Source organism: Nelumbo lutea, chromosome 2 (assembly GCF_056320005.1).
Source record: "Nelumbo lutea isolate HS-2025 chromosome 2, American lotus-T2T, whole genome shotgun sequence".
In the NCBI taxonomy this organism is placed as follows: Eukaryota; Viridiplantae; Streptophyta; class Magnoliopsida; order Proteales; family Nelumbonaceae; genus Nelumbo; species Nelumbo lutea.
Window position 1 is genome coordinate 40142280 of NC_142685.1, and position 23859 is coordinate 40166138.

Here is a 23859-nt window from a genome sequence, read left to right on the forward strand (position 1 = left end):
CTTATGAGATTAAAATCCAACAATTTTCTCATTCTTCTTATTCTTGTGTGCTATCAATTGTTAGTCTTGTTGCTATGTCACAGGCTATATTGAATTGAATACAAATTAGAAATTTAGAATAGGGGTTTCTTCTCTAAGTATTCGTCCGGTTCAAATATCTAATCGATTCACTCTCTTTCATTCAATTGGAGGCAATACTTCATTACAAAAGAGAAAAAGTCAAATTTCAATCAAACAAAAGTAGAAATCGGATATGAAGAAATTTGTACCGCAACCGAAGGCGATCTTAGGAAGTTTCCAAAATGAGTAAGGGTGATATCGTAATTTACGTTAAAAGAAAAGTCAAATGCATGAAGAGATACGATATACGTATACGTGGAAAATTCTATAAACGAAGCACGTAATAATAATAAATTTATAATAAAATAAACAAACTCTGTAATATAATTCGCCGGCTGAAGTGTTCTTGTTTGGAACCGAGCGCAACGGCTGCTTGTACAGGTGAGACTTGAAGAGAGAGAGAGAGAAGATTAATCGATTGCGAGAAATTAAAAGAAAAAAAAAAGACAGCAAACAGAACGCGAACTCTTTCTTTAATTTATTTGCATATTGGTTCTCTCTCTCTTCTGGTCTCCTTTTGTTGCCCTAGATCTTGAATCCCAGCAATTGGAGCTTAAGATCTTTTGGAGGAATTCTCCGTTTAGATCTTCAAATCAAGATTCAAGTTCGGGAGTTGGGAATCTTTTCGAGCTGGATTGAGCTGGAGTGATCAGGTAGAGCTACTCATTTGTCTTGATTGCTGTGTTGGTTATTGAATTTGAAGTGGTGATTTCTTTAAACGTTGAATTGTTGAGTGAATAGAGATTTCTGGGTTTTTGGAAAGTTTTGAGTTTGAGCTGAACTTTTGGGTTGGTTTTGATTGGTTTTCGGAGGTTTTGTAGATTTTGGTGGCATCGGGTTCTATTTGGTTTTTGTGTTGACTGATGTTGAACTGTAAATCCTTGGTTTTGATTTTGATTGGTTTGCTGCCCGAGAAGATTTGGAGGTGGATTCTGATGGTTACGGATGTCCAGGAATGTGGGGTATACTTTTTTTGAGGATTAGATTCATTAGAATGACGTTTCGATTTTATTTGTTTGTATTTTTCTGTTATGTTTTGATTCTTCAGTTGACTTCGATTATGTAGGCTGGGAAAGCAGGGGAAGAGATAAAATTTGAGGTTTGTTAATAGCGGAATGTTGGTGCAAATTTGAATTACAGTATAAGTTGGTTGGGTAACTTAGAAGTGTGGATGATGGATCTTGATTTTTCTTCGTTTACATAGATTTGGCTTTTCTTGTAACTGTTGTCAATTATTTCTTTGGTTTTTCAGTTGGATTATGCAGTTGAGCATGTGAAGAAGCTGAAATGGAAGCATTTAATGTGTTCTTTCTTTCTTATTTGCCGTCTTCTTTCTCTGTTGAGTGGTTTGAAACCGTTTTTCTCCTTTTGGATTTGAATAGCGATAAATGTTAGAGGTATTTTATTGCTTGATTTGCTTGTTTTTTCTTGAGTAGTTCAACCTTAGAGTGTTTTGTAAGTTTTTCCTCGCAATAGGTTTACAAATTACATTGGGTAAGTAGGCTCTTGTGCTCTGGTTTTTTTCTGGCTGAAATTACTTGGATTACACTTGTTACTTATAAAAAAAAAGAGAATGGCATACACTTCTTTGAATCCAAACAAATACAACTATGCATTGTTCTTTCATAATGAATTATTTAGCTTTTGAAAGTGTGCAATCTACATGTTTGCACTGCTAATACTTTTTCTTTTTTGGTTTCAATTTCAGATTCCTTTATAGGTTAGTTGGCTGAAGGTATTTTGTTGGAGCTGTGGACTTCGCAGACTGGAAAACAGTGATCTGCTTATATTTACTCCAAGGTGGGCCTAGACTTATATGAAATAAGGAAGGTGTTCTGAAGTTATAATGTCATTAGTCTAAATGAAGGCATCAAAGGCGTGGCGGCTAGGCATTGGAGATTTGCAAATAATGACTGTGCCGCGCCACCGACCTCCTTTAAAAAGGCCTATGTGGATAATTGTATTGGTCTCTTTGGTGAGCTTGTTGCTAATTGGCGCTTATGTTTATCCACCACGAGGCTTTGTAGCCTGCTATATGTTTTCTTCAAATGGTTGCAAGTCGTTTGTCGAATGGCTTCCACCTTCTTTCTCTAGGGAACTTACTGATGATGAGATCGCTTCTCGCGTTGTCATTAGGGATATTTTAAGGATGACTTTTCCTGAAACAAAGAATGCCAAAATTGCCTTCATGTTCTTGACTCCTGGTTCATTGCCTTTTGAAAGGCTGTGGGATAGGTTCTTCAGTGTAAGTTTTTCTTTGTTATTATGCTTTTGCCTCTTCACTTTCTACTAAATATGGGCTTTCAAATATATGATATTAGTTCCTTCTCAGTTCTTCCTTCCGTAATTACTTTGTACACAACTTTATTTTTATCTTACTCTGCTGTCAGTGGCATATACATTGATTTTGAACTCCCATTTTGAAATGATTCTGTGGAAGGTGGCACATGCATTCAGTCAACATTCCCATTTTGGTTTGTTGAAACTTAGGGCTTGTTCATTTCCTCTTAACTCTTATCTTTTAAGAGGAATCTTTCAACTTTAAGAGAAAAATGGTTGTTCGTTTTCTCTTATCTCTTATTTCTTAAAGTGCAATCATACAACTTTTTGTTTTCCAATGGTACCCCCAAAAAGACAAACAAAAACTCTCATATGTGGGGTCAAAATGGATATTTGATAATTTTCAGAATTCAGAACAACATTATCTGCACTTAGAGTTCAAAGGAAAGAAAAGTTCACCAATACCAATATACCTCTTAATGTAATTATTGCACTTTCAGATGTCAAACTTCAGGGCAAACGAACAGGCCCTTAGTCTAAAACGTAACCCTTGTCCCAACTATATGGGGTTGGCTACATGAATCCTGTTTTGCCATTTTGTTCTGTTCATTGCTTATCTGTTGCTAAACTATAAGCACTTAAATCATTTCTCACTACTTCAATGGGTCAACCCATGTTATTTTATGTCCTTTCCTAGCTCTTTTAGCCCCTATCTTCTCTCATTTTATTACCTACTAGAGCTACTCCTAGGTTCCTTCAAATGACTTCATTTCTAGCCCTGCCCATTTTAGTTCTTGCACTCATCCATCTAAGCATTTGCATTTTTGCCACACTTATTTTTTGGACATGTTGTTTCTTGACTACCAACACTCTGATCTACACAACATTGCTGATCATGTTGTTTCTCCAACCTCTCCATTTCACCAATCCTACTCCAATTCTATGGGCGACATCCCTCCTCAATCTATCCCTTGTTATGAATTATTGAACCAAGGCAATATAAGAGGTCACATTGAGTTATCTCTTGGTCTCCAATCCTCAGTGTACCTTGATTTGCATTCCTATTGCTATTAAATTTACATTGCATATAAGCTGGTCGCTATCTACATTTAAAGGACCTTGTGGACTAAGATACCTGTTAAATAGAAGTTCAATCCTTATATTCCAATCTGAATTGCTTGTTTAGACGGATCCCTAGGACTGCCATCAGTTTAGCAGATATTTTAGCTAGGATTTGGTGCCAATATGTAACTATTAACTCATGTTCTTTTTTAGTGGTACTGGGTATATCAGCCCAATGGTTATCTTCCTACCCATTGCTCTTGGAGCTGTTGTGTGATGAGATGCTTTTACCATTCTTTGTTACTCAATAAAGAAGAAAGCTTAGAAAGGTCGCTAGAGTGTTAGGGGGAGAAATTTGGGATGAGGAGGGAGGCCAAAAAGAGTTTGGTGAGGTGGAAGATTGACTTGTGTGTAGCATCTAAGTCTTTTGTTGCTGCAGTTGTTGTGTAAGAGTGGTGTTTTCTCATGCTTTCTTTCCTTGTCTTTTATCTCCCTCTTCACATTTTTGGATGCACTTGCTATGTTCATATCCGCAGTTCTTGAAGACACAAGTTTGAACCCAAGGCTCGAAAGTGCATTTTTCTTGGATATGCTTCCAAATAGAAGGGTTATTGTTGTTATGATCTAATTAATGGCACCCACTTTGTTTTTATGGATGTCACGTTTTTCGAGTCAATCCCTTTTTATAATCCACCTCAGGGGGAGCAATCAATTGAAGTTTTTGACCTCCCTAGTTCATCTATTCCTTTCCCAGTTCTCACTTTAGGTGAGTCTTCTTCCAGTTTTGTCCAATCGTCCTCTGCACTTAGTTCATCTATTCCTCCTCCACCTCCTCCTACCTTCATTACTCCTAATATCATTCAAAGGTGGCACCAAAGGCAAAGGCATAGGGATGAGCAAGTTGTTCCCACTGCTACTTATCAAAAAAAAAAGTTGTTCCCACCACTATAACAGAGCCTCCTACACTTTAAATTCTTGAAGAGACAACGGGTTCGGTCACCCCATCCACTTCTCCAAACCTAGACCTTCCTATTGTAGTAAGGAAGGGTAAAAGGAGATGTACAACCCAATGTATCTCTAAACACCTTTCCTGTGGGCTCCTTTCACCATCTTATTGTTCCTTCCTAGCCTTTGTTTCTTCCCAACCTAGACCTAAATCCATTTTAGTAGCATTAGCCAAACCAGAATAAAGGGGTGCTATGGAAGTTGAAATAGAAGCATTATATAAGAATGACACGTGGGATATTGTTGAGTTGCCTAAGGGGAAGGAACTAGTTGGATATAAGTGGGTCTATACCATCAAATATCATGCCAATGGGTCTATTGAGCGATTTACGGCTTGCTTGGTAGCAAAGGGATACACCTAGATGTATGGAGTAGACTACTTGGAGACCTTTGCTCCTGTAGCTAAGATGACTTCAGTGCGGGTTCTCTTATCCTTAGTAGCATGTTTTGATTAGCCTCATTTATCAAATTGATATGAAGAATGCCTTTTTGAATGAGGATCTCCATGAAGAAGTGTATACTCTCCCTCCTGGGATGTATGGGAAAGAGATGCAAGGGTAGAGGTGTACTGTGGGCGGCCCACACAAAGTGCGGGCTGTGCCGTGCTGGCCCGTGGGCCATCACGGGCCGTGCCGCCCTCCCCAATGAAAATTTTTGGGGTTGGGCCGGGCCTATGTGGGCCGGTGCCGTGCTGTGCCACAGGACGGGCTGGCCCGTGAGACGAACCTTGGGTCGGGTCGGGCCGTGTATTAGGCCAACGCTATTTATTTAGAAAAATTGACAAAAAAAAACTTAAAATTTTAATTTTATATGAATTTTGTGTATAAAATTGCTTATATATGCAATAATTAAATAAATTAGTATAATAAAAATAAAAAAATACTTATATTATTAATATGTTATATACTATATATTATTATATAATTATAATATATATAAAATATATATATGGGTTGTGCCAGCCCGCGAGCCACGGGCGGCACGACCCGCTCGGTCGTGTCGTGCCTTACCGGCCCGTGGACCTAAAATCCTAGGCCCAACACAGCTTGATTTACACCTCTATGCAAGGGAAGGTATGCAAACTAAAGAAGCCTTTATATGGTCTTAAGCAGTCTCTTTGGGCATGGTTTGAGCAATTTCAGAATGCATTAATTCAGTTTGGTTATACTTAGATTTAGTCAAGCCATACCCTCTTTGTTAAGAGAAGAGACATGTTGGTGACATTTTCTTATTGTTTATGTGGATGACATTGCAGTCACTAACAGTGATATTGAGGAAGTGAGCAGCCTTAAAGGTTTACTCAATACAGAGTTTGAAATTAAGGACTTGGATGAATTGACATATTTCTTGGGAATTGAAGTTGCTCGGTCTAAGGCGAGCATTTTCATTTCCCAATGCAAGTATATTGTTGGCCTTCTCATTGAAATAGGGAAACTTGGTGCCAAACCTGTATCTACCCCTATTGATCAAATCATAAGATTTCTGCTATTGATGGTGAGCTGCTAGTCGACAAGGGAGTGCTTCAAAGGTTACTTGGGAATAGTGTTTTAAAAGGCGTTGGAGGCGTATGCACCTCTAGGCGAGGCGCTCCCAAAATGCCCAGAGGCGTATGCCAAAGGCGCTAACACCTCAGAGGTGTACGCCTCAGGGCAAGAGGCTTTTTTCATGAGGCGTGCTAGAGGCGTACGCCTAATGCGCCTCATGCACATCTTATATAAAAAGACAGAAAAAAAAGAAAAAAAAAGGAAAGGAAAAGAAAAGGAAGAGAAAGAAAAAGAAAGAGAAGAAAAAAAAGAAAAGGAAAGGGAAGGGAAGAAAATATAACGGGAAAGAAAGTGGTTTGCCCCCTGCTCCTTCGGCTGGGGGGCGAAGCCCCCCCAAACCCCCTGCCCCCGACAAGACCCCCCCCCCCTTCTTTCAACTAATGTTATGCATCTTTATTCTTCTTAATCTAAAAGATTTTTATTAAAAATAAAGAAAAAATGAGATCCCCCTTACTCTTCATCCTCCTCCTAACCCCCCCTTCCTCTTAAGGAGGCTTACGCCTCTTTGTGTTCGGGAGGCTTATGCCTCTTGCGTTTTGAACTACGCCTCACGCCTCTAGGTAGTGGAACGCCTCACGTCACGCCCCCGCATTTTAAAACATTGAGTTAGGAAGCTATTGTAGAGAGAGTACTATGCTACTTGAAGAGTACTTTCGGAAAAGGATTTCCTTTTTGCTAAACATGGTCACATGAAACCGGAAGCATGCATAGATGCAAATTGCACTAGATGCATTGATGATAGGAGATCTACATCTAGTTATTGTGCTATGGTGGATGAGAACATTGTTTCTTGAAGGAGTAAGAAGCAGTCTATGGTGGCTAGATTTTCAACTAAAGCAAAATATAGAGCTATGACCCATGGAGTTTCAAAGTTGTTGTGGCTTAGATCTCTCCTATAGGACTTGGGTGTTGCTTATGATAAGCCTATGGTGTTGTATTGTGATAATCAAACAGCTATAAGCATTGCTCATAATCTAGTGCATCATGATAAAACCAAAGCACATTGAGGTAGATAGGCACGTAATATGGAAGAGAGTTGCTTCAGGAGAAGTATGCATGTCTTTTATTGCCTCTGAGGAACAATTAGTAGATGTTTTGACTAAGGGGGTTCCAAAGGTTAAGTTGCAGCATGATATAAGCAAGCTGAGCATGATTGACATCTATGCGTAGCTTGAGGGGGAGTGTAGAAGGATTGAGCCAGATGGGCCTTAACTTGCTTCTTTTATTGGTTTTATTTCTAAGTTGTTTTTCCTTATATTGGGCCTTGAGTATGTGAGCCATCTTTTATTTATTTTTATTTTGTTTACCAACACAGACGCCCTATTGGGGGCATTCATGTAATTCCATCTACAATTATTTTTTGACCTTAGTAAAACACATAAGATAGGGCTGAAGGGAGTTACAATAGAATCAACTCTTTTTCTCCCTCTTCCCTCATCTTTCTCTCTTCCTCTTCTTGCTCAGTTCTTTTTCCTTTTGCTGTTTATTCTTTTAATAATCACAACACCTTTATTGTTCAACTTTCTTCTATTTGGAACAAAAATAAATCAGAATTTGCACCCAAATCATTTGCACTAACATAGTTTTGCGTATTATTTGCACTACAACCAAACACAGCCTAAGTCTACCCAAATTTGCACTCTTATTGTTGTTGTTGTTGTTATTTGTTATTTTCATTGTTATTCCATTGAGTGTCCCTTGTCCCTTATTATTATTGCTATTGTTATTGTTGTTATTATTATTATTATTTAATTTACATAGCATATATTATATTTTGGTCCTACTTATTTTAAAACCTCTTGTTTCTAAGGTTCAGCTTGGAAGGAGTACAAATACAAATATGTAGAGTGCAAAACCTTGTATTTTGTATGTATTTGTACTCCTTCCAAACTAAGCCTAAGGTATTTGTACATAAACTTAATTTTGCATTTAATCCTTTGTTTATTTTTTTCCCTCTAATGATAATAGAAGTATATGTTTTTTCTTGACCACATTTATTCATTGGTTTTCATTTATCTAAATGTGACATTCTTTTTTAGTTTTGATTAAAATTGTTGTTTTCTTGGTTATGTGAACCCTCTATATCACCTGAATGGCCATGTTTTTGCTCTTGTAGGGGCACGAGGACAGGTTCACTGTTTATGTACATGCATCTAGAGAAAAACCAGTGCATGTAAGCCGTTATTTTATTAATCGGGGCATCCACAGTGATAAGGTATGGTGAGAATCCCTCCAAAAATTGCGGAAATCAACATTCTGTTTCCAATCTATATTATTTTTTCTCTTCTGGAACTTACATCGATGGATTTAATGGTTTATATTTTTGAAATTGTTAGCAATCAGTAAGTTTACTAATACAACAGGTAAAAAGCAGTTCACCAAGCACCCTAATAATCAGCTGGCCCTGGCTTGCCCCCTACTGTAATTACAAGTGCCCTCGAGGAATTAAACCCAATATAATTGATTTCTAGTTGCCCTGAATTTAGTATTTCATATACTTTGATGTAATGATCAACAACTGATACATACATTAGTCTAGAGGTGGACCAAAAGACAAGCTAGATTTTGGTAAAATAGAGCCAAGGATTAGGGTACAATAGCAACAATATGAGGGATATATGGAAGCTGGCCAAGGACTTAAAACTCTTCATTCCATTGGGTTAGAAGGTTGACAAATGACAAGAAGGATGGGTTGGAAAAACAGGGGGTGAATAGAGAACGGTTGTTTTGGGCACATGTAATGTGGTTTTTTTTTTTTTTTGCATGAGTGGGGTGGTTTGTCATCCTAAATGAGGGTCATTCAACTTCATAAATTCTCTATTTGTTTATACTTTTAATAAAAATTACTGTTAACCATAAAAGAAATACTTCCCCTCAAGCTGCGTATAGATGTCAATCATACCTAACTTGTTTAAATTTGTTTCTAGTTCAGATTTTATCACTCTGCTAGTGAATACATTAGTTATCTGCATATTAGAAGTAACATATGGCAATCAGACTTAATCCAAAGAGACCCTCTGTTTAATAACATGTCTATCAACTCTATATGCTTGGTTCTATCATTATGGAATTGGGTTGTGAGCAATGTTGATGCTATTTTGATTGTCATAAATCATAATATAACATAAATGGCTTCTCATTGTCAACCCCTATCTCTTCTAGTCAAGATCACAAACACACCAGTTCTCGCACAGTATGTGCATCAAGAATATGTAGGTGCTTTATTGATAACTCAACGTTCCAACAAATAAGAAGCCAATGTTTTTTCAAACTATTTTCTGGAATATTGAATCTGAGAACTTTTATTTGAACCTTAAGAACAATTTGATAGAACTGATGAATTGCAACAGGTAGTTTCATCATGAGAATGCACTAGACACAAACAACCAGGAGAACTAAGAAAAATCATCCACAAACAACAGGAAATTCCTGTATCCACCTATAACAGGATACAATATGGCCCTCATTGCTTTCCCTAGTGCCAGTAGGTCTGGTCTTTGCTGTAACCAGCACTACAATCTCCTACTCTCTTCACCATGAACTAGTCAATTAGCTTGTGCTAGTGGAATATTTTCATGTGTGAGAATATCTTCTTGTATGGTATCACATTCAGGGTTTAGACCAGCTAAAAGCTCAACTTTTTTTTTCCTTCTTACCCAATACTGATGTGTAGCTGTATCTGTGAGACTTTCCCACTGGTCGGCCTCAAGGTGATCTATCTCCTGCCACAAGGACTTTAGCCTAGAAAAGTAAACCGCCTCTCCCCCTTGCTTCAAATAATTTATTTCACCTTGTAGTTATTATGCTCTAGCAATATCTAGAGCATGTGAAAATGTCTCTATAAGATTGTTGTAGATATCTTCTAGCAGTTTTAGGTGATCTGTTGTTTTGGGTATAGAAGGTGGTATACTCTAAAGCTTCTTTTGGGTTTTTTTTTTTCTTTACACATAATTGTAAACATTTGATTACCGATTAAGAAAAAGGAAATCTTTAAAATAAATAGTCAATGCTTTCAATGTAAGGAGTTATATTTATCTATGTGGTTGTTGTTATTGTTTTGGTATGAGAATGGAATATATTTTTTATGGATTCAGTGGGAAAGCTGGAGGCTTATTTTATGCCAAGTAGCTTTCTGATGATATGAACAAAATATATACAGGTGGTATGGGGAACAGTTTCTATGGTCGATGCTGAGAGGAGGCTTTTGGCAAATGCACTCAAAGACCCTGATAACCAACATTTTGTCTTGCTTTCTGACAGGTTATTGGTTACCAAATTGCTTACATTCCATCAATGTTTTCTTAATTGTGCTTGATATTGTTGTGATTAGTTTTCTCATTACTTGTAAATTTGTATTGCAGCTGTGTGCCACTGCATAATTTCGATTATGTGTATAACTATCTTATGGATACCAATATCAGCTTTATTGATTGGTAAGACTGTTGTATTATTAAATGGGAGTGTGTTTTGGATATATTTCATAAATCATTCTGCTGATTATTGCTGGTCAATTGCAATTTGAATTTGGTTTGACAATTTAACATCTAATTCTTGGTTAATTGTTCCACTGCAGTTTTGTTGAGATGTTATTTATAAGATGAAAGTTCTTAATATTGAAAATAAGATGAATTACCCATTTGGATGAGAAGGTTCAAATATGTAATCTCTATCATGTTAATGCACATTCTCTTTCGCTTTCCAGCTTTGAGGATCCTGGCCCACATGGCTCTGGAAGATATTCAAAGCACATGCTGCCTGAAGTTGAAAAGAAGGATTTCAGAAAGGGAGCACAGGTATACTCTTTCATGTATTTCTATGTTTACTTGACTTACAGATCAGAGCTTATCTTTCAACGTTTCGATATGCATTTATTACTATAATGTGTGTCTGTTTCTACTTGACATTAGGGACCCAGTCACCCGGACCTTTGTTTCTTTAATATCTGAGACCTTTGATTCCTAGATACCCTTGCTTGCTTACTATACCCATGTCAGGCACGATATGTGTTTGATACAAGAGTGGACACTGCATGATACCAAGGTTTAAAATATTGACATGATATACCCAATACAGGGCGTATCATATTGGTATTCAAAGGTGTGGGTATGTGGAACTTGTGGAAAATGATCCAACCTATTCCAGCAATCATGACTGCCACTAAAGGTTATAGTAGCGGTTGTAACCACCACCATAGCTCCCTAACCGCTGGCATAGGTAAAAAATGCTGATTCTTCCCAATTTCTTGGGAATTTCTATAGGCTGTCCCAACAACCTATAGAAAATTATAAAAAATTATAAATGATTTCTTTATAGTTTTAAATGATTTTTATTAAAAAAAGAAAGAAAGAACTATAAATGGATCTATCAATGATCTTTAAACTCATTTATATAACAATAATTTATATAAAAAACAAAAACTTTCTTAATTTTTAGGAAAAATATGAAAATTAAAAAAATATATATTTATATATTTTAAATGGTTTTCATGGTAAGGAAGAACTATAAAATGGATCTATCAAACTCATTGAACCAACAACAATTTAATGTGTCTTGTAGTGAACTTTTAGTAGATTGGAAGCTCAAACTTTGTTTGAAGTATTGTTATTAATGTATTGTCTGATATGTATATTTTTTAGACCCATGGTATTGTTGATTGTAATGTATCTCTTCATATTAAACTATCAAGGTTTTCATTTTCCTATGTGTTTATACCTTATTCATAGTTATTTCAACTTTAAATTTATTATTATTGATGTATTTGTGGGATTTGTAAGATTTTCCCTAATGTATCCAAGCACATCCATTTCTTTCCATTGTATCCATGTGCATCCAAAGCGTATTGTGATACGTATTTGTATCCAAGCTTACCGATATGATACACGATAATGATACTTTGAACCAAGGATTGAAATATCGATACAGTGTGTTTGGTACGGAGTGTATTGTATCGATATCATTATTAACCGACACAAGATACACTATGACTGGAGGTGTATCCTACCAATTCTTCGAATCAGGCCGATACCAGTGCATATCAGTTAGGGGTGATCATTTCAACCCGGCTCGGCTTGGCCCGCGCAAGCCCGACCTGGAAATTCCAGGCTTGGGCTTGGGTTTTGTGTTCAGGCCCGGCTCGGGCCTGGGCCCACATCAGGTCTGCAAATTTTAGGGCCGGGCTTGGGCTTAATACTTCAAGCCCGGTCCGGCCCGCATATATTTAAACTTACACATTTTGTGTATAATGTATACATGTTATTTTACATTATATTATATATTTTATATATAAATATTATAACATGACATGTATAATTTATATATGTAATATTTTATATTATATAATATATAAAATAAGTTTATATGCATGTTATGTCATTTAATATATAGATATGTAATGTTTTATATATGAATGACATTGACCCGGAATCAGACCCGACATGGCCCATGATCACCCCTAATATCAGTCCATGTCGAATTGTATTGGTCGATATGCACCAATACAGACCGATACACAACGATACATGCACACATGCGGCTTTCTACTAAAAATGGGAATGGAGTGATTCAAACCTAAATCAACTAGCACAATAGCGCTTGGTGCTTAAGCTCTTAAACTACCAAGTCACTTAGCTTTTTATGATAATAAGTGAAATAAAAAAACTTTTATTAACTTTATTGTCTAAATGCAATCCAAATAAACAATACATATTTATGTTTAACAACTCCAAATAAAAATTAAAAAGAATAATATTCAAAATTAGTATTGTATAAAATAATGCAATAAACAATACATATTTATGTTTAACATTTTATTCTTCCATATATTCTTCTTCTTCTTCTTCTTCTTACTACTACTACTACTTTTTCTTTTCTTCTTTTCCTATAACAAAAAGAAGGGTTTATCCCCTATATATTTTGAATTTTATTTTCCTTCTTTTTTCTTCTCATGAATATGTTGATTTTCTATACTTTAATATGAATTTTATATTTTTCTTATGAATAATTATTAAGGAAATATGGTTATGGTACCTAGGGAACTACCCTAGGATCTATGTTTTCAACATAAAAAAATCCAATGCCTATAGCTTCGCCTTGGCGCCTTGAAAACTATGGTTTACGAAATATTCAAGAACATAAAATTAAATTGAATATATCAAATCTACTAATCTACATGTCATCAACATATAGTAGAAGAATGGTAATACCCTGAGACCATTGCCTAACAAACAGAGAGTGATCAAAGGAACTCTAGCTATATCCAACAACAACTACAACATCTCAAAAGCATTGAAACCATGATTGGGGGCCTATTTCAAACCATATAGGGGTTTTTTTGAAGCGACATACTAGAAAAGAATCATTGTAGTATCCAGGAGGAGGCTTCATAATCAATGCCATACTCTTGACTATATTCCTAGGCAACTAATTGAGCCTTGTATCAATTAAGAGATCCATTGGATTTCAGCTTAATAGTGTAAACCCAATGGCTCCCAACAATGGAGGCATTTAGAGGAGTAAGCACAAGGTCCCAAGTGTCATTCTTATGTAAAGTCTGATTTTTTGCATCCATGTCTTCCTTCCAATGAGGGATACTGTTGGCTTCCTAGTAGGAGCGAGAAATATCTATAGAAAACCAAACAATAGACAAAGCGCTATTGTTTGAAGGAAAACCATAGTGGTTAGGAGGTCTAGAGATATGAGTAGAATGGCAGAGAGGTAAGAGGAGTATCTTTAATAGTAGTAGCAAAAATAGAAGTATCAATTACAAGAGTAGTTGTGAGATGATGACTGAACTGGGAGAAAGGGGGGTTGCAGGCGCAGGGACTGGAGCACGTAACCACTTACAAGAGAAGACAAGAAGGTCCTTCTCAGCATAAGGAGGTGGAGCATCTTGTGAATGAAAGTTTGGCAAAATAGAAATAGACGGTGTAGGTGATCTAGCAATTTTAGCAAAAAAGGGGATATGGTCAAGAAAAACAACATTATGTGAAGTACAAATACGATGAATAGAGGGATCATAGCAAAGAAATTGTTTGTGGTTAGGATTGTAGCCCACAAAGGTACACATGGAAAACTGTGTAGACAATTTAGAACATTCACGAAAGGGTAGATGAACAAAGCACACACACATCCAAAAACATGAAGCATAGATAAATACAGGGGACGACCAAACAACTTTTGAATGGAAGACATGTTACCAAGAATAGAGGAAGAAATATAGTTAATCAAAAGCACATGTGTACTGGTTGCCTTTAGTAATAATGCCTACGAGGAAGGAATTTTATAGCATCATCCTTCGACTCAAGATGTATCAAAGGTCTACAAGGAAGGAACTTTGTTCTTAACAAAACCCAAATAAAAAAAAAAAGGATATGTCCATTCTTATGACCAGCCATCTTGTGTCAAAGGTTGTTTGAGACTTCTCGAACTTCAACCAAACAGACGGCCCAAACTGGACATATCCTTTGACACAATGTATCAAAGGTCTACAAAGAAGGAACTTTGTTCTTAACATAACCCAAATCAAACAAAAACATTAATTTCTTAGCATGTATATGACCTATACATTTATGCCACAAGTCCCGATTATTATTTTTGTGACTCAGAAAGGAACTAGAAGTGGAGGAACTGAAATAAGATGATGTTGTTTGAGACTTCTCAACCTTAAGCAAACAGATAGCCTAACCTGCACCCCTTCTCTTTCACCTTCCCAGTGTTCCGGTCCTGAATGAAACATTCATCATGAGAAAAGGTGAGAATGTTAGTTACCTTCATCAACTAATTGGCCAATAGAAATGTGATTTGTAGTGAAATTAGGAACAAGAAAGATCTTAGTAAGAGGGAATGACACAATGGAAGAAAGCTTAAGAGACAAATCACCGCTACCAATGGTGTTTAATTTTTCACCATTGACAGTAACAATATGTTTGTGATGGGCTTCAATAAGGTTACTTGGTTGGTTAGGGTAGGCTCCTGTTATATGGTTGGTAACTCTAGAGTCAATGATCCAAACATGAGAAGGAGAGGAACAATAACCAGAGAACTCACTAGATAAGCCAATAGTAGATGTTACTAGTTGTCGAATGTTTTCCTCAACCATAGATGCCAGAGAATCACCTTTAATAGAAGAATTACAACTATTAGAAGATTTCTTATTCCCATGTGCTATAAAAGCAGTGTCAATCCCATAGGTTGATCCATCAAGTTTCACAGGAACATTATCAACTCTAGCAGAGGCCATTTCAGCAAAGAAATAACAGTCCAAACACAACAAAGAAATCAATTTGAGATGAAAAAGAAGGCATTTATCTCCTTTAGAAACCTCAAACACCCTCCTAGAGCCCTAGAAGCCCCTCCCTCCAAAGATTCACTTTTCCGCAGGAGTGGGAGAAGAGAGAGAAGAGGCTGCCACTCCCTCCAGAGACCTCCAAAAAGGTTGGGACTTGAACCGCCCCCTTCAGAAAACCTCAAGGAACCCTAGAAAACTAGAGCACCACTTCCTAGGTCAAAATTGAAGAGTCCTACACTCCTCAAACAGGACTCCCCCCTTCTCCAGTTCTTCCTAATTTTGGTGTAAAACCCTAGACCAGCTACAAAGGATTGCAATTCCACAAAAAAAAAAATCCAAAAACTGGGCTTACCTGACGTCTTCGATCTGCCCTTTACCTTATCATGCAATCAGCCGACCTAGGGATGCATGATGGAGCAGCTCAAGAAATGTTTAAACTTGCTTTGATACCAAGTAGAAAGGTTTGGACAACTTGTTTTGATATAAAAACTATAAAAGAAAGAAGAAAAGAAAGAGGAGAAAAGGTTTCAGCTAAGAGAGAGATGAGAGATAGAAGAGAATGGGAGAAGCTCAAAATTAGGTCTGACCGCCCCTTTCATTAGATTATATACTCATAAATAAAAGAGAGTACAAAGACAAGTATGCCCTTAGTAATAGGCTACTTGTGAGAACTTAAAAAACACTCTTAACTTAAAAAATAAACTAATGGGCCTAAGGCCCAATAACTCCCTAACTATGCTATGTAAATAAAAAACATGTTATATCAGCCCAAAACTCAACAAATAACAAAGGGAAAAGGTCCTTCTGAGGGGTGTCTCCTACCCAGATATCCTCCCAAAAGCAAACAACATTGCTAGAACAAACTCCATACCTGATAAAATTGAGAAATTAAGGAAGGGTGTTGTGAATGGCCTTCCAAGGTGCTGCCAGGTTAGCTTGCCTTGACACACTAGCATCCCATCCATTCTCTGAGCTCCCATGAATGCTTCTCACCACCTCATGCCATTTCCGTAACAAAGCTTGATTTTTTTCAATCACCCTCCCAAGTCCTAAACCCCCCTCTTCTTTACTGCAAACAATTTCCTATTTAACCAAATGATCATTTTTTTCTTGTCCCCGGCTCCCACAGGAAGTCTCTCATCAACTTCTCCAGTTTCCTAGCTTCCCTAGTTGGTATCCTAAAAACAAACAGAAAGTAAGTAGGTAAGTTAGCCAAAGTAGCTCTTATTAAGGTGATTCTCTCATTCTCCCTCCCAAAGAGATGTAATTCTTTTTCCATGAAGCTAATCTCTTATCAAACTTTTCTAGCACTGGGGTTCAAAATCAGCTCTCCCTAGGATTTGCCCCTAGTGGAAGCCCTAAGTAGGACATAGGCCAAGAAGAAGAGATGGAACACTTAAGACACTCCGCAATAACGTCAATCTCCCCAACCTCCAACTTTATATCCGCTATGCAACTCTTCTCCAAATTTATTTAAGATTAGAAACCCTTTCAAATCCTTTGATTAGCTCCTTTAGGTTTGCTACCTTCTCGCTAAAACCTCCTACACAAAAGATCATTAGGTCATCTGCAAACTGAAGGTGGGTGATTGGGATTTGGTGTCTCCCTATTCTCTAATCCCTAATTGCATCTTCTCTATCGGCCTTAGTAATGATCCTACTAATCACATCAGCTACTAAGGTAAAAAGGAAGGGAGAGAGTGGATCCCTTTGCCTGATGCCCCTGCAAGCTAGGAAAAAAAGTCCTTCACCACACCATTTACCAGAATAGAGTAGTGACAGGTACTAATGCACCCAAATAAAAACTCCCAATCCACCAAGTCATAGGCATTTTCAAGATCCAATTTACAAACAAAACCTCTTTGCTTATTTTCATTTCCTCCACACACTCATTCTCTATTAAAATCTGATTTGTTATTTGTTGCCCTTGAATGAAGGCCCCCTGAGTTTCACTAATGATAGAAGGGAGAACTGTTTTGATCCTCAAAGAAGCACTTTAGCCAGAATTTTATAGATGCTTGTCACCAGACTAATATGCCTAAATCTTTTGGGTGGTTAGAATCAATCTTCTTAAGGATCAAGGCCAAAAAAGTGGCCTTGGAGGCCTTGATTCCAAGGCTTATTACATGATTGTCTGCAAATTCCTTAAAGACTTCAACTAAATCCTCTTTTAGCACCTCCCAACAATCTTGATAAAAATCCATTGTAAAGCCATCTAGACCTAGAGCCTTGGATCTATCCATTAGAAAGACAACTTTCTTAATCTCTTCTTTCTCAAAATTCCTTTCCAACCACCTTGCCATTCTATCCTCAAGTCTTGTCCATTCCACCCCTCCCACGATTGCTCTCTCACTTAAAGGTCTTCTATAGATCGATTTGGAGTAGTCCACAAGTTTTTTGGCTATGCCATCCTGGTTGGTAATCACCTCCTCTTCTATCTCTAGCTTGGTCACAAAATTCTCTTCATCTCCTATTGGCCAAGTCATGGAAAAATCTAGTGTTTTCATCACCTCCCTTAATCCACTTATGTCTAGATTTTTGTCTCCAACTGATTTCTTCCCTCAATAACACCTCTTCTAGATTCTTTTTCAATTGACTTCTTAACACTTTGTCATCCTCGGTCAAACCATTTCGGGATTCTTTTACATCCAAGTTTTCTATTCGCGAGATTAGGCTCATTTTTTGCTCCTCAATTCTGCCAAACTGATCTCTATTCCACTCTTTTATTTTGGCTCTCAACCTCTTTAACTTCTTATGAAACTTAACCCCCTTCCATCTTACCCCCCTCACCTCCTCACCCCACCACTCCTTCACTTTTTTTTTTCACAAAATCTGGATGGGTAAGCCACATATTTTCAAATCTAAAAGGTTTGGGTCCAGTAGAAAAAGACTCAGTACCTATCTGGATAGGACAGTGATCAGAGGTGATCCTAGGTAATGCTCTAGCAACCAAGTTTTCCAAATTGTTCTCCCAAGCTAGATTAAATAAAAACCTGTCCAACTTTGAACACAAAGGGGTTTCCTAAAGGTTGGACCAAGTATAATTGGTTTGCAGTAGAGGTATTTCCTTCAAGTCACAATCTTCAATAAAACCATTAAATTTTCTCATGCTTGTTGTGATTGCCTGTTGGGGATTACTGATTTCTTCAGAGAATCTAATGATGTTAAAATCCCCACTCAGGCACCAAGGGCCATCCCATAACCCCTTGATTGCATATACCTCCCACATTTCATTTCTCTCTCTATAGGAGTTAGGGCCATAAACATTGGCTAGAACCCATACACACCCATCCTCTACATTCTTGAACTTAATGGAAATGGAGAATCTGCCTATCAATTCTTCCACTGCTTCCACCACGTCCTCCCTCCATAGTGTTACAATCCAACCTACACCTCTAGACCTCTAGAAACTCCTAACCCATCTCCCATCTAATTCCATCAGTTTGGTTTCTTGTAGAAGCACAACGTCGGGTTTTTCCCTTTGGAGTAGGTCTTTGATCACCATTCTCTTTCTTGCACTCCCTAGACCTCTTACATTCCAGCTAATAATTTTCATCGGGACAAAAATAGCTAAACACCCATGAAGAAGCCTTTGTCTCATTATTTTAGGCCCTTCCTCCTATCCCCTCTACCACTATATTCTAAATCTCCCTCAATGTCCGAGATTAGCCTTTCCACTTCAGATCTTTTTTTCTTCTTTTTTTCCTTTTTCCCCCTTCCTGATACAATAAGTATCCTCTTCCTTCTCTACACCCTTTCCATCCAATGTCTGAAATAGATCTTTACCACGCTTGCACTCAGTTTGGCTGCAACAGCTCTCTATGACTCCTTCCTCCGGCCCTGTACAAATCAATTTCTAGATTTTGTCCGCCTCCTCACTTGTCCCCTTACTCCTTCCACCACCCTCTCCCCTCCTTCCACTATCACTCTCTCTCCTCCATCCACTATCACCCTCTCTCTTGCATCAAATCCTCCTGGATGGGAAGCTTGAGTACTGACGTATGTGCTATGCCTGTAATAGAAACTCCTTGAAAAACCTCACCAAATCAGATGTTTGTAGGGTGAATAGATCAAGTCTAGGTGACAATGTTTGGCCTCAACCCAAGATCTCCCAAGAGAGATCTAACAAAATCTCTCCCACTGGTTGCGCAAAGTAGACTGAACAGCAATTAGGGTTGATCAAAACAGCCCTAATCTCTTTCACAGAACAGAGAGGGAAGTAAATCTGAATAGACGAGACAATATGACTGCTTTCAGTGAAGATCAAGAGAAGAGAAAATAGATCAGAAAGCAATCCACTTTGAAACCATGTCAACACTCTTAGCCAAATAGAGAAGAGAACAAGAATAATCTCAGAGGTGTCTAGAATTGTCGACCCCCACCTCAAAGAGTCTCTTATATATTAAAAGATATGTACAGTTACAAGAATGCCCATACAGGGGGATGAAAGAGAAAACAAAGAATACAGAATACAAGTAATGTAATGTATAACAGGGAATACACTAATAAGATACATCAAGTCACAGATTCTCCACATTAAAAATTGGTTTTTAGACCTGCCTTTATAGGAGAATCCTTAGGGGGAGGGGGGAGGAGGGAGATTCTCCACAAATCTCTATTTTAACATATATCTGAAAAAAAAAAAAAGAAGATTTCATGGGACATGCTAACTTTCAAGGCTAATTTGGTTCGTTGATTAGATGATCTGGGTTTAAAATCCATATTTACTCATGTATTTTTGTCCATTCTTTAATCTACACATTCGCATGCACATAACATACTCTTTGCATCTACCTCTCCTATAACAAGAATATGGGCTCCATATTTTTGTTTTCTATAGGCTTTGTAATTTTTATTGCTTTCTACATTTAATGTTTAGTTCTTTCTTCATGCTATTATAACCTCCAATTTTTGATACTTCAACTAGGGAAACAGGCTATTATCATTAAAAGAAAACAAAAGAATCAGGGATGCTAACCAAGTTTCTGTATAAAACAATCATCATCGTATGGGTGACTAGGAACATCCCTCTCACCTAGCCTAAATATTCTGTACACATTGTAAATAATACTCTTTTACCATATCTCATAAAGTTCATGGTTACCAATCAAAAAATTAAAAAAGAATAATTTGCCCCATTCATGGTCCATTCAGTCAAGGGCTCAGTAATTTCACTCCTACTAGTCATTGATCCAAAACCATTTTTTTTATCAGAAAGAAATTTGCAGGCCTCTCAATCAGAATGTTTATCCCTTTGATCAGAAAATTTTGCAGGCCTCTCTCTCTCTCTCTCTCTCTCTCTCTCTCTCTCTCTCTCCCTGTTCATGTGTGTGTGTGTGTGAAAATGGAGCAATGAACTAAACACACTCTATCAAAATATATGTGGTAAGTTCTAACTGAAATATTGTATTGCAGTGGTTCTCAATGAAACGACAACATGCCTTGATAGTTATGGCAGACAGTCTTTACTACTCGAAATTCAAGCTTTATTGCAAGGTATCTTCATACTTTGAGTGTATTTTTAGTCATTGAGAATTTTAGTTCATTTTTGTCATATGTATTTTTATTCTAAGGTTTTATATTTTCTCAAATAAAGAGTTCAATTTAGACTTATGAATTTGTCTTTTTCACTGGCTTGTCCTAACAGTAGTCTGGTTTTGTTTTATCATTTTCGTAAGGGCTTCCTGCTCTAGCAAATTCTGCATATAGTTCTGCTTTTCTTTTGCTTTCCTCCTTTTCCCTGCCTTATCTATTCTCTTGTATTTTACTTTTAGTAGACAATTTTCATTGCATTTGCAGAAAATTTCAGCTGGAAATGTATATACAGAAGCTAAAGAGTATCTAAACCATATCCCAGAACCTATAGAAGCTATATGATGCATGATCTCTTAAAATAGTGCATCTATCCATGAGAAATGTTTTAATCAGATATTTCATCAATTAATGTAGAGCAATTGCTCCATAAATATTCGCATTAGCAAATTTCAAATGCATCTGCAAGAATACCATGTGTAACAAGTATCTATGCTTGGATCATACTTGGCTCCTAAGAACAAAAAATGAGAGCATGTCAGTTGCATATAAAAGGAGTTACATAATAAGAAATGGAAGGTTACCCTGCTCCCTTAACTCCTTGTGAATGGCTCTGTTATGGGCCCGGGAATAGGATCGCGTCACGGGTCAGTCCACGGGGAAAAGCTCCTGTTTTCCCTTGTTCCTCCCCTTCCTAGCTGAACCTATCTTGGCGTCCTAGAGGGTTATTTGTCCAAGAGATCCCGAACTCTCCTTTTACTCTCTTTCTTGACTGGAAATTTGATATCCTCATTCAATAATGGGGTCTCCTTAAATAGGAGATTACAAGAGTCCTAATCAAAGGGAGTCTCCTTGCTGAATAGGGAGACTTCCAGTTCTATCTTGCTAAGGATAAGATAAGCTAATCCTTATCTGATAAGCTACTAACAAGATAAGATAAGAGCAATAGAATAAGATAAGAACAAGCAAGATGATCTAATCTAATCTAAATAAGGCTGCTGTTGCCGAACTGGATAGGATGAGAATCATTGAATCACTGCTGCTGCTGGCGGTGGGTCAGGTGCCTGTTGCTGCCGGTGGCGACGGTACGTCTTCCCGAGGAATGCGTCCATAACAGGCTCTATGGATCTTTGGACATTATTATGCTATACTTGTTTTCAAAGATATCCCCATTTCTCTTGTGCTATTAAGTACTGACTACTGACTACATGATGACAAGAAAGGTGACTCGCAAAGCTTTAAAGAGAAAACTGTTGGAGTATATGTAGTTGCAGTGGGGTTTGGGAAGGGGGAATAAACAGTGGATATGCCTTAATCATTGTAGAGTAAGACCACTGAAATCACACTTCCCTGCCAAAGCTTCCCAAAACAGACTCCTGCCCACTTCCCTAGTAAACCAATAGGTACGAAGCTTGCTAATTTTGGACCTATCCAAACGGGGTATTTGATATAAAGCCAATAATTACACTTCTTTAATAAAATGTCTGAGTGCCAAGGGGCGTTTTCTATTTAAAGTGTTCATCTTATGATAGTTTGAGTCTCATACACGATCCACAAAGCCCAAAGAAAAAAAAAAAAAAAAAAAAAGAAAAAGAACAAATCTTAGACCTTGAGAACAGACAAATTTTTGTGGTGCATGGGGACATCTGTAGTTTTTCCTTCGATTCCTTTTTACCTTGAAATGTGTAATGAATTTCAATGCTGTTCAATACGTATACTGTGCTTTAGAAATATATCTTGACTTGGAAAGTATGGATGGTTTATACCTTCTTGTATTAATAAGTGTGCTGATTCTAATATATTTTATTTTCACAGCCAGGCATGGAGGAGGGGCGCAATTGTTATGCAGATGAGCACTACCTGCCAACCTTCTTCTATGTGCGCACAGTAGACTTTTTTACTGTAATCTTCACTCAATATTTCCTATTTGGCTAAACTTAAGGAACTTACTGTGTACTCTGCAGATGATTGATCCACAGGGGATTGCAAATTGGTCTGTGACACATGTTGACTGGTCTGAAGCAAAGTGGCATCCAAAATCTTACAGGGCACGGGATGTTACCTACGAGCTCCTGAAGAATATTACGGTATGGTTTTGTTCCTTGGTTTTATAATCCCACTGGTACATTTGATCTACTTCATGGTTGATTTATGTGATTCTTTGGTGTTATTGTCATTTACAGTCTATCGATGAGACTCTGCATGTTACAAGTGATAGAAGGGTAATAATAATATTACTAGTAAGTTTAATGTGCTTTGAATGCTTTATTATCAACTTCTAAAAGCAATTGTTGGCTCTCATGAGCTTCTGCAGAGGGAGGTGCAGATAAGACCTTGTTTGTGGAATGGTATGCAGCGGCCATGCTATCTATTTGCGAGGAAATTCTACCCAGAAGCTCTGGATAACTTGATGCAATTATTCTCCAACTATACGCTGACATGATGCACATGTGATTTTTATTCTTTGGTTGGATCAACGACTGCCGACCCATCCTACTGTCTGTCGCTGCTTCAACCGTATATATTGCAATGTTGTAAAATGACACGCTGTAGATTGCTTGGATGCCTCGGACCCGGATTCAGATTCATAGAATAGAAGGGCGATTGTCAGAGCAAATAGGGTTAATTGACTCGGAGGCTTGATGTTACTGCCAACTTGCCTGGTGGTGTCGCTTCCTCTAGGGTAAATGATTTGCTGTTTCTCTGTTGTCCATTTCTTTCTCTCTTTTTTTCCATTTGTGTTGCTTATGTTAAATTATTTTGGAAATAGAAAATTTTGGGGATTTATGCAAAATTTTTTATTTTATTTGTAAAAGCTAAATATGTGACTCCCTCTCTCTCTCTCTCTCAGAGTTTTCATTTACTAGATCCAAACTAAAAGTCAAATGTGATTCTTATACTAATTTGGAGACATTTTTCAATTTTACTTTAAATTAATGTTTTCAACCTGTTGTTGATCTGGAATCATTTGAACTATCATCCAGACATGATTCCAGGTCCAATTTTTATAAAACTTGAGGTTTGATAAAAA

The 23859-nt window shown here is 37.4% G+C and overlaps 1 protein-coding gene across 2 annotated transcripts; it reads left to right on the forward strand.

Moving 5' to 3' along the window:
• Positions 1 to 416: 416 nt before the first annotated feature.
• On the forward strand, positions 417 to 23649 carry LOC148870036 (glycosyltransferase BC10-like). 2 transcript variants are annotated; one of them, XM_088973633.1, is made up of 11 exons: positions 417 to 773; positions 1829 to 2365; positions 8128 to 8226; positions 10171 to 10271; positions 10373 to 10444; positions 10714 to 10804; positions 20712 to 20792; positions 22644 to 22706; positions 22793 to 22915; positions 23012 to 23050; positions 23143 to 23649. In XM_088973633.1, exons 2-11 carry the CDS (start codon positions 1982 to 1984, stop codon positions 23269 to 23271), a joined length of 1182 nt encoding a protein of 393 aa, XP_088829759.1. In that variant the 5' UTR covers positions 417 to 773; positions 1829 to 1981; the 3' UTR covers positions 23272 to 23649. The 2 variants fall into 2 exon arrangements, with proteins under 2 accessions (XP_088829759.1, XP_088829760.1); XM_088973634.1 differs by lacking the exon at positions 23012 to 23050.
• Positions 23650 to 23859: the final 210 nt, after the last annotated feature.

Coding starts and splice junctions, on each gene's coding strand:
- LOC148870036 (XM_088973633.1), top strand. CDS start 1,982: ATGAAGGCATCAAAGGCGTGGCGGCTAGGCATTGGAGATTTGCAAATA. Junction 22,916..23,011: donor AGCTCCTGAAGAATATTACG/GTATGGTTTTGT, acceptor TGTCATTTACAG/TCTATCGATGAGACTCTGCA. Junction 23,051..23,142: donor ATGTTACAAGTGATAGAAGG/GTAATAATAATA, acceptor GAGCTTCTGCAG/AGGGAGGTGCAGATAAGACC.